The sequence below is a fragment of the Hyperolius riggenbachi genome, chromosome 11, assembly GCF_040937935.1.
Source record: "Hyperolius riggenbachi isolate aHypRig1 chromosome 11, aHypRig1.pri, whole genome shotgun sequence".
Lineage (NCBI taxonomy): Eukaryota > Metazoa > Chordata > Amphibia > Anura > Hyperoliidae > Hyperolius > Hyperolius riggenbachi.
Window position 1 is genome coordinate 48,321,245 of NC_090656.1, and position 14,754 is coordinate 48,335,998.

At 43.9% G+C, this 14,754-nt stretch overlaps 1 protein-coding gene across 4 annotated transcripts in view; it reads left to right on the forward strand.

The window, feature by feature from the left end:
- Positions 1–7,280: 7,280 nt before the first annotated feature.
- LOC137538410 (protein cornichon homolog 2) overlaps positions 7,281–14,754 on the forward strand; it is a 325,780-nt gene continuing 318,306 nt past the window's right edge. For 2 of the 4 annotated variants that reach the window (XM_068260581.1, XM_068260582.1), the window contains exon 1: positions 7,281–8,187. In XM_068260581.1, the coding sequence (XP_068116682.1) occupies positions 8,107–8,187 (81 nt within the window). In that variant the 5' untranslated portion in view covers positions 7,281–8,106. The remainder of the gene's footprint in view (positions 8,188–14,754) is intronic. The other 2 variants (XM_068260577.1, XM_068260578.1) reach the window with 2 other exon arrangements.

A 14,754-nucleotide genomic window follows, 5' to 3' on the forward strand; every position in this document is an offset into this window, starting at 1 on the left:
AGGGATGACACGCCTTGCATGGTAGGAAATGTATATTTACCATTTATTTCCTGTATGGATGTGTAATTGCAGGAGGTTGGAAGTGCTGTGCATAAAGAAATCTGAGTTGGGTGTTTTGTGTGTCTGCAGCCCTGCATAGCAGTGTGCTGATAGGTGCATTACTCATGTTTTACCACTAGGAGGCGTCAGAGCTCTCATCTCTCTCCTGGCTCCGTGCAGTGGTAATAGTCCTGCTTTGTCTTGCAGAGTGGATGCTGGAGTTACTGCTGGAAATTATACAGGATAAATCCTCCTAGCCTGATCTCTTCCACCTGGCCTTCAAATTCCTCTTTATCATTTCTAAGGTAAGTCAGACAAACCCTGGTCTGGGAAAGCTCTCTGAAGGCTGGTGACACTGATATAGACTGTAGAGTATTGTACCATGTCAGCCATCAGGAAAAGCAATAAGATTTGAATCAGGATGACGCCGCACAAATTAGGAAAAAGACAAAAGTGTCCCCCTGAGTAGTAACTTGCTACAACTAGGAGAAGGAATAGTGATCGGCACGGAGTTTGTGCAGGTGCAGGGTGAGCCATTTTCCATCTTCATCCTGAGCCAAAATGACCCACGCTGAGAATAGACTCCTACAGGAGGCTGGATTAAGCACAAGCTTAGTAAAAAATACTTTCCTCCCCTTCGTCTCAAGTACACTTTAACTTGATTTTAAAGGGAATCTGAATTGAGTAAAAATATTTAAAATCACATGATGTAGCTGCAAATGAATATTACATACTAACCTCACCGTCAGTTCCTCTCACAAGCTAATCATTTTCTTCTTACAGTGATCCCTTCCAGTTCTGACAATATTTTGTCAGAACTGAAATATACCAGTTGCTGTCAGTTATATGTCAGCAGCTGTCAGTTACAACTGAATTTGCAAGGTAATGTCCATGTTTCCCTATAGCTCAATGGGCGATATGACAGTTTAACAGTGTGCTGACCAGGAAGCTGTTATGGAGTAATGGCCATTTTTAAAATGGAGGACAGAGAATTCCATTGATCACAGTGGACAAATGGGGTGCATGAGAGGAGAAAGAGATTGAGGAGTTCTACATGGGAGGCAAGTATGACCTGTGTATGGTTATTTTGACTTTTTATTTTCAGTTCAGGTTCTCTTTAAAGTGACAAAGGTTCTGACCTACCATTCCATTCTGAATAATATGTGGACTGGCATTTCTTTGCCTCTAATTGAAGTTTCATTATTTAGGTGATATGTCTTTCCATTTCTAAGAACAATGGTGATTCAGTGTAAAAAGAAAAAACAAATCTGACTGTTCATGCATAAATGTATTTATTTTCAACTTTATAATTTCCGCAAAATTTCTAGTGCAACGTTTTTAGAGGCAAAGAGTAAAAGCGGGGTTGAGTAGTAGGTCCAGAGTCGTGTGAGATGTGTAAGGCCCGGTTCACATTAGCGGTGGCCGTCCGGAATCGCCGTGCCGGAGACGGACCGCTTGCAGAACGGACGGAACGGACGCACGGCATGGCAATGAAAGCCTATGCGTCCGTTCACATGCGTCCGTTCTGCCGGACCGGATCCGGGCCGGATCCGGACTCCGGCGTCCGTTCCAACATGCGCTATTTTTGGGTCCGGCTCCTCCGGCAGCCGTATCCGGGGCGGAGCCGGACTGCACCATCCGGCCAATACAAAGCAATGAGAACCGGAGAGCGCACAACACACTGGCTAAAAATCCGGATGTTCTACCCCACTTCCTATGCGGATTGTTGCGGCGATTTTGGATGGGGACACATGGGCAAGCATTTTGGAGTGGAGCAGCAGTGACTTTACACGAGCTGGAGATGTTGGCAGCATGTCGGAGGTGGAGGTGAGTGCTAAACAGCAGAGGGCCTGATTCCACAGGTCCCCCTTCTGCTGACCTCCCAGACCCCAACATTTTATTTGGTTTGTACTTAACTTTTGCCAAACGGATCCGGATCGCATCCTGATGAACACCTGATGCAACCTGACCGGATCGGATCCGGATCAGAACCGTACGGTTCCGATCCGGATCCGGTCAGGTCATCTGGTCCGTTTGGCAGACAACCGCAAGTGTGAACCGGGCCTAAGATGTTGGTATGCAGCCCTCCAGCAGAACACACAGGTTTGTATGACTTTGCCCCTTCCAAGTTCAGGGATAATTGTCCCAGGATGACATAGTTGGTTGGTTTCACCTCTCTTGCAAGCCAGTTTTTGTCTCTGTCCAAAAGAACCTCACCCTTTTTTCATAAGGTGTAGGTAGACTGGAGAGTTTTGGCTTACATGCAGAGTTCGCCCTTCTATGTTGAGCCATGTGCTTATTCAGGAGTTGCTTGGTCTCCTATGTTTACACTCCTCACAGGGGTGGAAATACAAATCATTGGGCGCCCCAGCCAATAATGTTTACAGCCCTCCCTTGCCTCCCCTTGGTGACCCTTACAGCTCGGGGTTCACCTTACAAGGGTCATAAAACAACTGTGATCATCAGGATCTTCACACCCTGAGGCCAGAAACCCACTAGGAGCGCTTTACTGATTGCTTTGTGAGTTGAAAAGCTCTAGCTAATGTAATGCTATGGGAGTGATCCCACTTGGGCGATGTGATTTTATAAAAATCCCCCATAGCATTGCATTAGCAAGAGCTTTTTCAAATCACCAGCGCTTAGAAAGCGCTCCTAGTGGGCTTCTAGCCATAAAGAGACTCAGAAGTCTTTTTTTCCACTTATTTTCTCATATCAGCTTGTTGAGAGTTAATGCCTAAGTGAAGTCGCCGCATCCCCGCGGCAGATGACAGATTTATTACTGAGGATTAGCCCTGCAAAGCTCCCGGGCTTCCAGGGCTTCACTTCCTCAATGAGGCAGAGCTTTACTCTGTAGCTCTGCCTCCTCCACCATCAATCGTGGTTGGGGTGTCTTGGCACCCTATGGAAAAAAATACAGGAGACAAAAAAGGGAGCCCGATAGTGCAGTATGTCAATAGTAGGTGAGTGGAGAAATCAATTGATTGAAAGGGCTACTCACAAAGGAGGGTTGCAAGGGGCAACCGACCACAGGAAGCAGGTGGAGACCATAAACCCGACTCCACTCGGGGTGGTCCTGGACGGACCTGGTTGCGGTCGCTCTCTTAGATGAAAAAGGATGGACAAAACATTAACCGTGGTAAAACAACGGGTGTTCTGTCACCACCCCTCGGTCAAAACATGTACGGGGGTATAACTATGCACAATAAGGGAAAGAAGCGCCCTGATTTGAATAAAAGCTTTTAAAACCAGTTTAAAGAGAGCCTATGCTACATGATTTCTGTCATTTGGCACTGTATTGGTCTGAGGAAGCGGGCTCAGACCCGCGAAACGCGTTGCCTGTGCTCAAATAAAAATCTTTTGTAAGTTTACAGAGATTTCGTCATTGAGGTAAGATACCTCATTTTTCTTTTTCGTTTTTAAACTGGTTTTAAAAGCTTTTATTCAAATCAGGGCGCCTCTTTCCCTTATTGTGCATCCTCCACCATCAATCTCTGCGGATCGCCGCCTCTCTGAGAGGGGCGGAGAGGAGCCGGAGACCCACACAGATTGATTGCGGAGAGGCTGAGCTACAGCTCAAAGCTCAGCCTCTCCAGGTAGAAAAGCCCTGCGTGTCAGGGCAGCATGATCTGCGACCTGCAAAGTCGTAGAACTTTGCAGGTCGCTTTCTGTGTAATAAATCACTCCTCTTCCGCGGGGATGAGGCAATTTCACTTAGGCACTTACTCTTAACAAGCTGATATGAGAAAATCAGTGAAAAAAAACTTCCGAGTCTCTTTAACGTGTAGCTACAAAAACACCTGATCTGGAGTATTGGAGGAAGGGAAGGTTAGTAGTTGGGACTGCTACATACCTCTGGGCCCCCCTGTAGCTGTGTCCCTGACTCCTCAGTACACTGGGCTTCATACACAAAGTTGGTATACTTCTTTTTAGGTATTGGATCCTTAAAGAGGAACTCCAGTGAAAATAATGTAATAAAAAAAGTGCTTCATTTTTACCATAATTATGTATAAATGATTTAGTCAGTGTTTGCTCATTGTAAAATCTTTCCTCTCCCAGATTCACATTGTGACATGTATTACATGGTGACATTGTTACTGTGGGCAGATTATGGAGCTGTTTCTAGCTGGTCTGGCTTTAACAGACAGCTATTTCCTGTCTGAACATTGTTACATTGTGACAGTTTGCCCAGAGTACCTTACGGTACCAGAGCCTCTTGTGGGAGGGGTTTCAGCACAAAATCAGTCATACAGCGCCCCCTGATGGTCTGTTTGTGAAAATCATTATTTTTCTCATGTAAAAGTGGGTATCAGCTACTGATTGGGATAAAGTTCAATTCTTGGTCGGAGTTTCTCTTTAAGATGTACCAGTTTCTGTCTCACTGTGTGGGTTTGAAGTAAACAAGATCGTGATGTTTCTTAAAGCGGACCTAAACTCAGAACTTCCTCTCTACTCTAAAGCATAAGCAACAGCATAATATCCTTTAAAGAAAAAAAGTACAGTACCAGTAACCTGCAATAAATCTGCAGTGTCTACTTCCTGCTTTCATGGAAGCAGATGCAGGGTTAACATCCTGTGTGAGCAGATTAGCTGCTTTGTGTAGGCAGCCAGCCGACACAGCTGAGAGATCAAATTACAGTTGAGATGAGGGCAGGGGTGTAACTAGAAATCACTGGGCCTCCCTGCGAAAATTTGCCCCCCCCCCCCCCCATAGGTGCCAAATAATCGTAATGGGGCAGCGTTCCACTGTAAATTAATCGTAAAGTGGGCAGCAGTCACCAGAAAATCGTAACGTGGGCAGCAGTCACCAGAAAAAAATGCACCTGTAAAAAACACCTGTAAAAAAAAAATTCACTCACCTGACAGAAATCTCCTCTCCCGGTCTCTTGCGCGTAGCTCCCCCGACTATCCTCCTGCAGCAAATCTCCCACACTGACAGGCAGAGAGCAGGGCTACGGGAAGATGGCGCCCGAAGCCCTGTACTGGAGACACACAGAGGAGCTATTCGTGCTACAGACGAGCTACTGTTTGTCCCCTATCTTATTGCCTGATGAAGCGGGCTGTGCCTGCAAAACGCGTTGCATCTTTTGGGGTACCAATAATAAATCTATTTAATTCAGACAGTATTTTGAGTCTGCTTTCCGGAGGTAAGTCCACCACTGCCCCCCAGCAAATTTTTTAAACTTTTATTATATTTTATCCTGCTGGCGCCTCCGTTCTCTTACGATTGTACTGGATACACAGCTTTGGCAGCCATCTTCCCGTAGCCCTGCTCTGCCTCCTGGGAGACTGCGGGCTGCAGGGAATGAACTGGCGCGGCGACTATTAGATGCCGCAGCCAGTTCAACTCCTGGCTGGGGGGTCCCAAAATCGGGTGGGCGGCATCGCTCCTCCCGCACGCAGCAGGCGAGCCCCAGAGGAGCCCCAGGCCCCCCTGCGGCTGATGGGGTTGCATCCCCTGTAGTTACGCCGCTGGATGAGGGGGAATTAGACAAGCTGAACTCTCTAAATACATACAGGATGCATGTCTGTTTTCCTTCTGTCCTGTGCAAGAGTTCAGGTCCACTTTAAAGAAGCCTCCAGGGCTTCTCTAACGCTCCAGCTAGTTGCTGTTGCTATGGAATTTCAATTATTTTTCTCTTGTTCTTGAGCGTCCTCTAGAACACAGAAGGGTGTCCAGGTAAAGCTATCTTGTTTTTATTTTTCTTAGGATACTCCATGATCCAAACAAATGAGAACCTACACAGAAATATGGCCAAGTCTTACTTATTTACCTCATATGAACTGAAGTTTCTCATAAAGAATGAGAAAATGTCTTTTAGAATACTTTATTTTATTTGGCGATACTATAACCAGGAGAAATGAGAACCTTTACACATTTCTTTCAGGGGTGTAACTGCAGGGGAGCAGCCCTGGTGACCGCAGGGGGGCCAGAGCTGTGGAGGGACCCTTCCCTCACAGGCCCAGTCTGCCCATAATGCCAAGCGAGGTGGCTTCCTCAGGCGGCAGAAGTCTGAGGGGAGCAGCAGGCAGAAATAGGAAGTGAAGATAGTGCCTGGCCAACCTATACTGGGGGCAACTGTACTTGGCTAACCTATACTGGGGGCAACTGTACCTAGCTACCAATATTGGGGGCACCTATACCTGGCTACCTACCTATATTGAAGGTGTTTTTTGGGTGGCTCACCGCAGCTATAACATGCAGTGTAAATTGTCTGCTGCTGTGCGATCATTCCAGCTTGGGGGGAAGGGACTCATCCTCATAAGTTTGCCTCAGGGAGCAAAAAGTCTAGAACCCGGCCCTGTTCCCTCCCTCCTATCCAGGGGACCATCCTCGGATCAGGTGTTTTTGTGGCTACACTTGTTATGGGTGTGAAGATTATAATCCGAATAATCCGAACATTTGTATAGCGCTTTTCTCCTGCCGGACTCAAAGCGCTCAAGAGCTGCAGCCACTGGGACGCGCTCAAGAGGCCACCCTGCAGTGTTAGGGAGTCTTGCCTTGAACTCCTTACTGAATAGGTACTGACCCTAGCCAGGATTCAAACCCTGGTCTCCCATGTCAAAGGCAGAGCCCTTAACCAGTACATTATGGCCACACTTGTTTCATGACTTTTGCAAAGCTGGGCCTGTGAGGGTCACTAGTGGTTAGCAAGGTATAGGGTGTGAACATTGTGGGGCCCCATAAAACTTTGGCTGGGGGGCCCCTGATTCCTTTATTGCACTTGTACTTACACTTATGGTTCACAGACCAGCGCCACTTGTTGCCTAGACTTTCACTTTACTGAACTGCATGCAACATCCAACTGTACCACTAGATGTCACTAAAATGCTTTGGTCTGCTAGTTGTCAAGTACCTGGATGCTGTGATGTACCACAATGAGACAGATGCAATGGAGTCAATAACAGTTTATTCCAGAATAGACAATGATACCTTGCATTGGAGAGATTCCCCGGACACTGGACTTACACTGTTGTTAATATCAACTGAGGAGGGAGGGGTGGGCAAAAAAGAACAGTGTGAGGAACATCATTTGCCACATGTACAGTTATAAAATAAAGGATACATGGATGGATAGGAGGATAGATAGCTAGGAAGGGATAGAGAGATGTAAGGAGAGAATTTTGAACAAAAAATATAAGGGAGGAGGGAGGCTTTACTGAACAAGGAAGGAGGTGTGATTGGGAATGGGAGGGAGAGAATAAACTTGGGAGGGAGGGATAGGCACAGCATGCAAGAGAAGTGAAGGTATTGAATTAGCAAAGACGGAGCCTGAGAGTACAGACCGGAGGACAGTGCCCTCAAGATGTGCTGAGGAGGCAAGGCAGGCTAAAAAGTGGCTGAGAATATAAAGCACAGAGAGGACTCTCCTAGCACAGAAGACACAGAAATTCAACCAAAGGTGAGAAACGCCAGCTTAGCAGACAAAGAAGACAGGTGCTAAAACTGAGGAAGAGGAGGAAAAGCAATACTGACCAATGATACTGTACCCAAAGCTGTCCTGAAGATGCTGTGATGTCCATCTGCCTGTAAGGTGACACAAAAAGCCACATGATGAAACCTACGTGGAGGAGAGGAAAAGCTCTTTTTTCACAAGATTGATATTTTTTCCTTATCCAACCATCTCCTCTATTTAAAGTGCTAAACCTCAAAGGCCATAAAACTGTACTGTGCTAAGCGTACTGTACATTCGAATTCCTCTCCCAGTCACTGTTTTATCTGAATGTGTCTCAGTGCTCAATAATGTGCAGTCCTCTCAGCCATCTCGTGTTTACCTACTTCCAGGAATTGTAAAGATCATTTTGTACTGTTTTTCCCCGATCGTTTTTTTAGCAGTTTTCTCAAGTGCTCAGACCGCCCTCTGGGAACCCTTTATTTGAGTACTCTTGAAACAAGAACGCTCAGCACTCACTGAATACATGGACTTTCACCCAGAGAATTCGGACCATTTCAAGGAAATATCGTTAAGCACTTTCTGCTAGCACGCCCGAAAAAGTGGTCCTCCTCGGAAGCACCTCCTCGAAGAGTAGAGAGAACGGTCTCGTGTTCGGCAGCCTCTCCATCCAGCGATGGCGTTCACCTTTGCTGCGTTCTGTTACATGCTGACTCTAGTCCTCTGTGCTTCTCTCATCTTTTTCATCATCTGGCACGTGAGTCTCAAAACCGAAAGGGTGCGGAGGGGTTAACGCGTCCAAAGAGAATTAGCATGGCAAGAATGGTAGTCGTGCCACCCCTGTGATCCCATCATGGGCGGCGGGGATAATCAATGATCCAGGCGAATACTGAGATCATGTCTTCATTAAAGTGTGGCAAGATTTGGGTATAAATGGAGAAAGGGTTAAATTGGCGTAGAGTAAGGAAATGTTAGCTAATTTGTGGGGAAAATGCACGGAACTTCACTGTGAGCATCTAGACTAGAAATGAGTCCTGAAGAACTAAAGCTAATGGGGGGATGCAGTCCGGATTCTGTCAAGCTGTACAGCTGTTTTCTTCCTGTCTAGTTCTCTGCCTTTGTTTTGTTGATTTGTATGTGATTTGTCTCAGGTGAATGTCTTTACACTCCACTACCCAAGTCACATCTGCTCTCCTGCTCTGGCAAGTTAAATCGCTGTGTCTGAATCATTGACTCATTGTTTATCTTCAGCGACTATTCTATGATACAGCGTCCGCTGTTTCCCATGTAAAAAGGAAAAACAAACATGCACACGCACATACACACGCGCACACGTATTCTTTGCCTATTGCTAGTCTTTAAAACCTTTATTGATAAAAGGAAATATGAAAGTTCTAAGTGTAAAAACTGAGCTGTAATTGTGTTTGGTTGTACTGTATTATTATCATTATTTTGTATTTATATGGCGTTGACCTCTTCCGCAGCACTTTTATGGAGTATTTAGTCTTGTCACCCATGTGCAACACCTATAACGTCGTTTACATTTAGTTTGTCACTGATGAATACACCCCTGTACATTCAAGGGAATACTTTAATGTAAGGGTGCAGTGGTCGAACAAGGTGGGACCGTACTGTCCTCCTGTAACCTTAGTGAAACCTAATATACAAGGTGCACACCCAACCCCTTGTGACCGTCACAGTTTGGAGGCCCATCTTGCAAGGGTCGTAAAAACAGTGCGGCCATCGTAATCTTCACACCGATAACAAGTGTAGCCAAGAAAAAACCTGATCCAAAAAGGATGGACCAGAGGGAGTTGAGCAGTAGTTGGGGCCACCTTGCAGCTCTGGGCCCCCCTGCAGTTGCAGTCTGCTCCCCTGTAGTTATGCCCTTGCTTATATATCAGTACCCGGTCACTTATGTCAGTGAAATATCTCATATGTAAAGTAGCTAGAGTGTGCTTCAAGATCCATGACAAAGCACTGTATATGACAAGTGTTTGGATGTTTCTTGCTTAAGGTGTTTGTATATACACTTTTGGGGAATGCCTTTTATCACTCCCAGTGTTTGCAATGTAAAGATGCAATAGGGTCTAGTCTATAGACTGACCATGTCAGCGTTGAATGATAAGCCACCTTGCACTTTTTCATCAGCTGTTTGATTGTGTTTTGTAAGACAGCCGGCAGTACAGGGAGAACATTGCTTTATCATTACGTGCAGATATGTCTTGGTCACCCTCCTAAAGTACATGTTTTAATGTGTCAGTATGCTTGTGTCACAATGAGTGTGTAATTGTGTTAAATTTTTCTTAGCCCCCACCCTCCCCCATGTGTTCATCCTTTATGTTTCTGCTTCTCTCTGTTGCTGTGGAGACTGATCTGGTTTCCATAGAAACTGCATATGTTTATAAAGTGGTACCCAGAGAACTAACCACGTTCCAGCTACAGCACAATCCAGCCCACCACCCCTATTCTACCCTCCCATATAACCATTTACCTTCTTCTGACTGTAAGTCTAATATAAGTCTTCTGTAAACCTGATGTATTTGTTCCTCCCACTTTGCTCTCATTACCTTTTGCCAGTTTGTCTTCAGCTGTCCTTTCAGTTTACCATTTAACCCATTCGTCTAATTCTTTGCTTGCTTGTCTCCCAGTCCATACATTTAATTTTCTCCCTTTCACTGTGTTCTACAGTAGAATCTTGTTATAGTAAACTCTGATATAGTAAACCTGTGGATATAGTAAACTCAGTCCTCCTGTATGAATATACAATGTATGACCATTTCTGACATAGTAAACTACTTTTCCTGGTCCCTTGGAGTTTACTATGTAGGAGTTCTACTGCAAACAACTTTCTTTCCTCTGTGTAGTATGCTATATCATTTATAACTAGATAATTGCACTCTGTAGTGGGACACATTAAACCAACATTAGTGCTATGCTGTGAGCTTTGCCAGCACATGGTAGCAGTGAAAGGTCTTAGGGCCCGTTTCCACTATCGCGGTTTTCACCGCGATTCCGCAGAGTTTCCCCGCACATGAATCACACGGGGAAACTCTGCCATAGGGGATGACGGCGCCGCGGCGGAATCGCTTGCGGGAGCGATTCGGCCGGAACCCGCCGCATAATTCGCAGCGGAGGCTGTGAATCCCATAGCCGTGCATTGCACGGCTCATGGGATTCGCCTGCGATCCCGCCCACCCGCTCAGTGCGGTGTGCGTCTGCGAGACGCACGCCGCACTAGTGGAAATGAGCCCTTAGTGCTGCAGTAAAAATGTCTTCATAAGCAAAATCAATCCTCATTTTAAGCTTTTCACAAATAGATAACCTTAAGACATTAACTGACCACTACCGTAAACAATTGTAAAATTTGAAATACATGAAAAGCATAAATAAAAATATTTCTCACATAGTAAAATGTGCTATAAATTACTTTTGTCCTATGTTGTTGTCACTTACAGTAGGCAGTAGAAATTTGGCAGAACTGGCAGGTTTTTGACTAGCCCATCTCATTTTGGGGAAATTTAGGGTTTTCTTTATTTTCAAAAGCACTTTTGACACCTGCATCTTTGTATAGATGGCTTTCCAGGAAGTGCTTTTTGTTAAGAATATATGAATAAATGAAATACTGGGAATCACCCATGACTAGTCAAACACCTGTCAGTTCCGTCAGATTTCTAACTGTTGTAAGTGACATCAACATAGGAGAAAAGTAATTTACAGCTCATTTTACATGAGACATGCATTTGTATGTGTTCACATATATTTTAAATTCTACAATTTGGTCTTTCAAGTGTGTGCAGGTTTTTCTGTAGTGTGGCGTCATACAATCTGTGAATATTTTATATGTATATCATCACACAGTGACTTGATGGATACACAAATTTGGGTCCAGTCACACAGGTAGGTGGCGTTCAAGCCCAAGACTATCTTTCCTGATTGTTTCAGGTGACAGACAGTTTAGGCTGGATTGGTGTACACACTTGCTTCTTGGCTCCCTGCTGAGCAACCTGCCCTGTCTTATGGATAGAGAATATAAACAATGGCCTCAATTCTGGTAGGGTTATCAAACAAATTACTTCATGTGAGGTAATTTACCTCATGAGGTAATGACATTTAGCAATTCTGGTAGGTTTTAGTCATGTTTTAAAGAGGTAAATTATGAGGTAATTCATGAGGTAATATGTATTCATTCTACCGAAAATGGCAATTCTCATTGAAATTAGGGGGCATGTTAGCACATAATTTACCGATCGGTTTAAGACCTGCCTGTACCTGGAGGTAAAGTACATTTGTATACATTTTGCAGTTTTTAGTGGAGTTCCTATTGCAGTTTTAGTGTTGTTCCTATTTAGGCTGTGTAATAAAAAATAATAGTAGAAATAAAACTCCAAATATTTAATGGATTTTTTTTATAAGGGATGCTTATACATATAATTTTCATAGGTTGCTTGCTACATAATGAAATACACCTTGCCTCCTCAAAAAAAAAATCTTCCAAAGACTATACTAACTTATGGAAGACAATTAAAGACTACTATTTTTTACTGCATGCTTAACGCTGAAATACCTGATGTTTTACCTCACTTTATTCATTTACCTCATGTTTTACCTCATGTTTGGAAATGGAGATAAATCTTTCAGAATTGCTAAAAAAAAAAAAGAGGGAAATACCGCATGAGGTATTTTACCTACAAAAAAAGATTTACCTCATAGCTTCCAGAATTGAGGCCAATGAGTTCTACTGCATGTTGTAGTGAGAATGTCCAGCCTGATGAATGAGTGAAGCGTGAGGAGCCAACATCAGTACATATGCTAGATTATCACTTTAGGTCAGTGGTCCTCAAACTAAGGCCCGTGGGCCGGATGTGGCCCCCTGAGGCTTTTTTACCGCCCCCCCCCCCACACACACACACAAAATGTATTATAGATGCGGTCAGCTACATCTTTAAATATTGGTGGTCTGCATATAGAATGAAGCCAGAAAGCAGTAATTTGCTGGTTTACAATCAAATTCTATATCAGGTGACACTGTTGTCCAATTGGACTGCAGGTTGGATATGCTTCACTGTGTGGCCCGCATCAATTCATGTATACTCCGGCTCCCCAGCAGTCTGAAGTATGTTGACCCGGCCCTCGACCCAAAACATTTGGGGACCCCTGCTTCAGATAATCACAAACTATATCATTTTGGCAGATTGAATTCTAGCAGGTATTCATGGCCTTCGTTGTCACTCAGTCACTTCAGCAAGAATCTGTTACTAATCTCTAGATCTTGCAACTAGCCAACCTTGACTGTCATCAGAAACCGTTTCACTCCTGACAATTTTCACTTTCTGACAACTTTCAGTTGCTGGGTGACTAGATATAGCAGTTGACTAGAAGTAACTAAATGCAATGACTAAAAACTAGTTGTGGCAACTAGTTCTGGCGCCCAATGACAATCAGGTGACATGGACCTTTCACAGGATTCCTTTTTTTTTTTTTTTTCATAGGAAATATCAGGGAACATGGTTGATAAAACAAACCTCTTATAGTGTAACAGGGAGATGTAAAGGTAATGATTAGTATGCCTAAGGACTGGAACCCACTAGCTGGGCTTTCAGGGCGCTTTGTGATAGCCGACAAAGGGCCAGGAAGGGGGAACCCTATGAGGGCGATTCCACTACAACACTTACGATTTGTATTAAATAGATCAAAAAGACAGGAAATTAAAAAAGTAAAAATTTTTGTTCAAAAGTATTTGTATTAAATTGCAAACGTACTGCTTGTAGCATTTTCTGAGCCATTGCAATTGAAAGAATTGCGCATTCCTTCAAAATCAACACAAAACCACTTGGGAAATAATGAATAAATCGCAAACGCTTAGCATTTGCGATTTGCCATTGCTAGTAGGTTCCAGCCGTAATACCTCATATATCATGTGCAGATCCTTCAATTAGGTGTAACATAACTTCAACCATAAAGATTAGGAAGGCAGTATAGAACCAATACAAAACCAGTACAATGGTACATTCTATGTAAAACACCATGGACTTGATTCACTAAGTTGCACTTAACGAACACTCTACTAAACCTGCCCCGGAGCCCGGCAGGTCCTGTAGCTTCAAAGTAAGAGTTTCCTGCACTTTGATTTGCCCTGTAGGCTTACAGGGCCTGTCTCTCGACAGGCAGCTTACAGGGCCAATCAAAGTGCAGGAATTTTGTACTTTGACGCTACTGGACCCACCGGGCTCTGGTTGGGTTCAGCAGAGCGCTCGTCAAGTGTAACGCAGCACCCTTTACACTAAATGAGCACAATGTAGTTTTACTGCGCATGCTATGGTTGCATAGAGTGCGCACGGCATTATGGCTTGCCTGACATATGTTTCACAGCTTCAATGGCTGATTCTTCAGAGGGGTTTACATTTCAAATATAAAATATCAGTGGAATAGTGGATGTACACACATATTAAAAGTATCAGGTAAGAATCTGAATGTAATCCCCCAAAAGATAACACAGTATGAACAAACTAGGGTGCGAGACCATCTTAATGGAGCTAGCTGTAGTAGACAGTCATGATTCTTAATAACCCAATAGGTAGATCACACGTTCATAGCATGGGTCCAGAATGGCGATTTTCACATTTGGTTGGCTGTATTACACTAGGATGTTTTTAAAGGACAACCGAGGTGACATGAGGAGATGGACATGGGAATGTACAGTGCCAAGCACACAAATGACTAGGCTGTGTTCCTTTTTTTCTTTCTCTGCCCGAAAGAGTTAAACATCAGGTATGCAAGTGACAGCTTCTGTCCAGGTCGGGACTGGGTTAGACTATAGCATAACCTTCACTGATGAGTAATTACAATCATAAAACACTTTCCTGGCAGAAAATGGCTGTTGAGAGCAGGAAATAGATAAAAAGGGTCACTTTTAGGAGAACGAGCATATGTAAGTTTTATCTCATCAGTTTATTTTCACCTCGGATGTCTTTTAAAGGATACTTGAACTGAGAAGAATATGGAGGTGTCATTGCAGATTGCTGTTTTTGCTAATTGAATTTAAAAGCTAAAAAATATTTGGCATCCACAAGGAATGCTGAATTAACATGCAGTATTGTGCATCTCCTGCTTTTAACAGCTTCAGTAAATTCTGGAATGGTACAACATTAATTGCTAAATAATTACGGTATATAAGACCAAGCGAAAAAACCAGAACAGAAATCTTCCCTAAACCCTCTCCAAGGTTAAAATCCTTTTTTCTACATAGTAGTAATTAATAGCTATTTTTTTTCTTACTTGCCATGTAATAGATCCAGTGTTCTCCCCAGAATTTTTTTCCAGC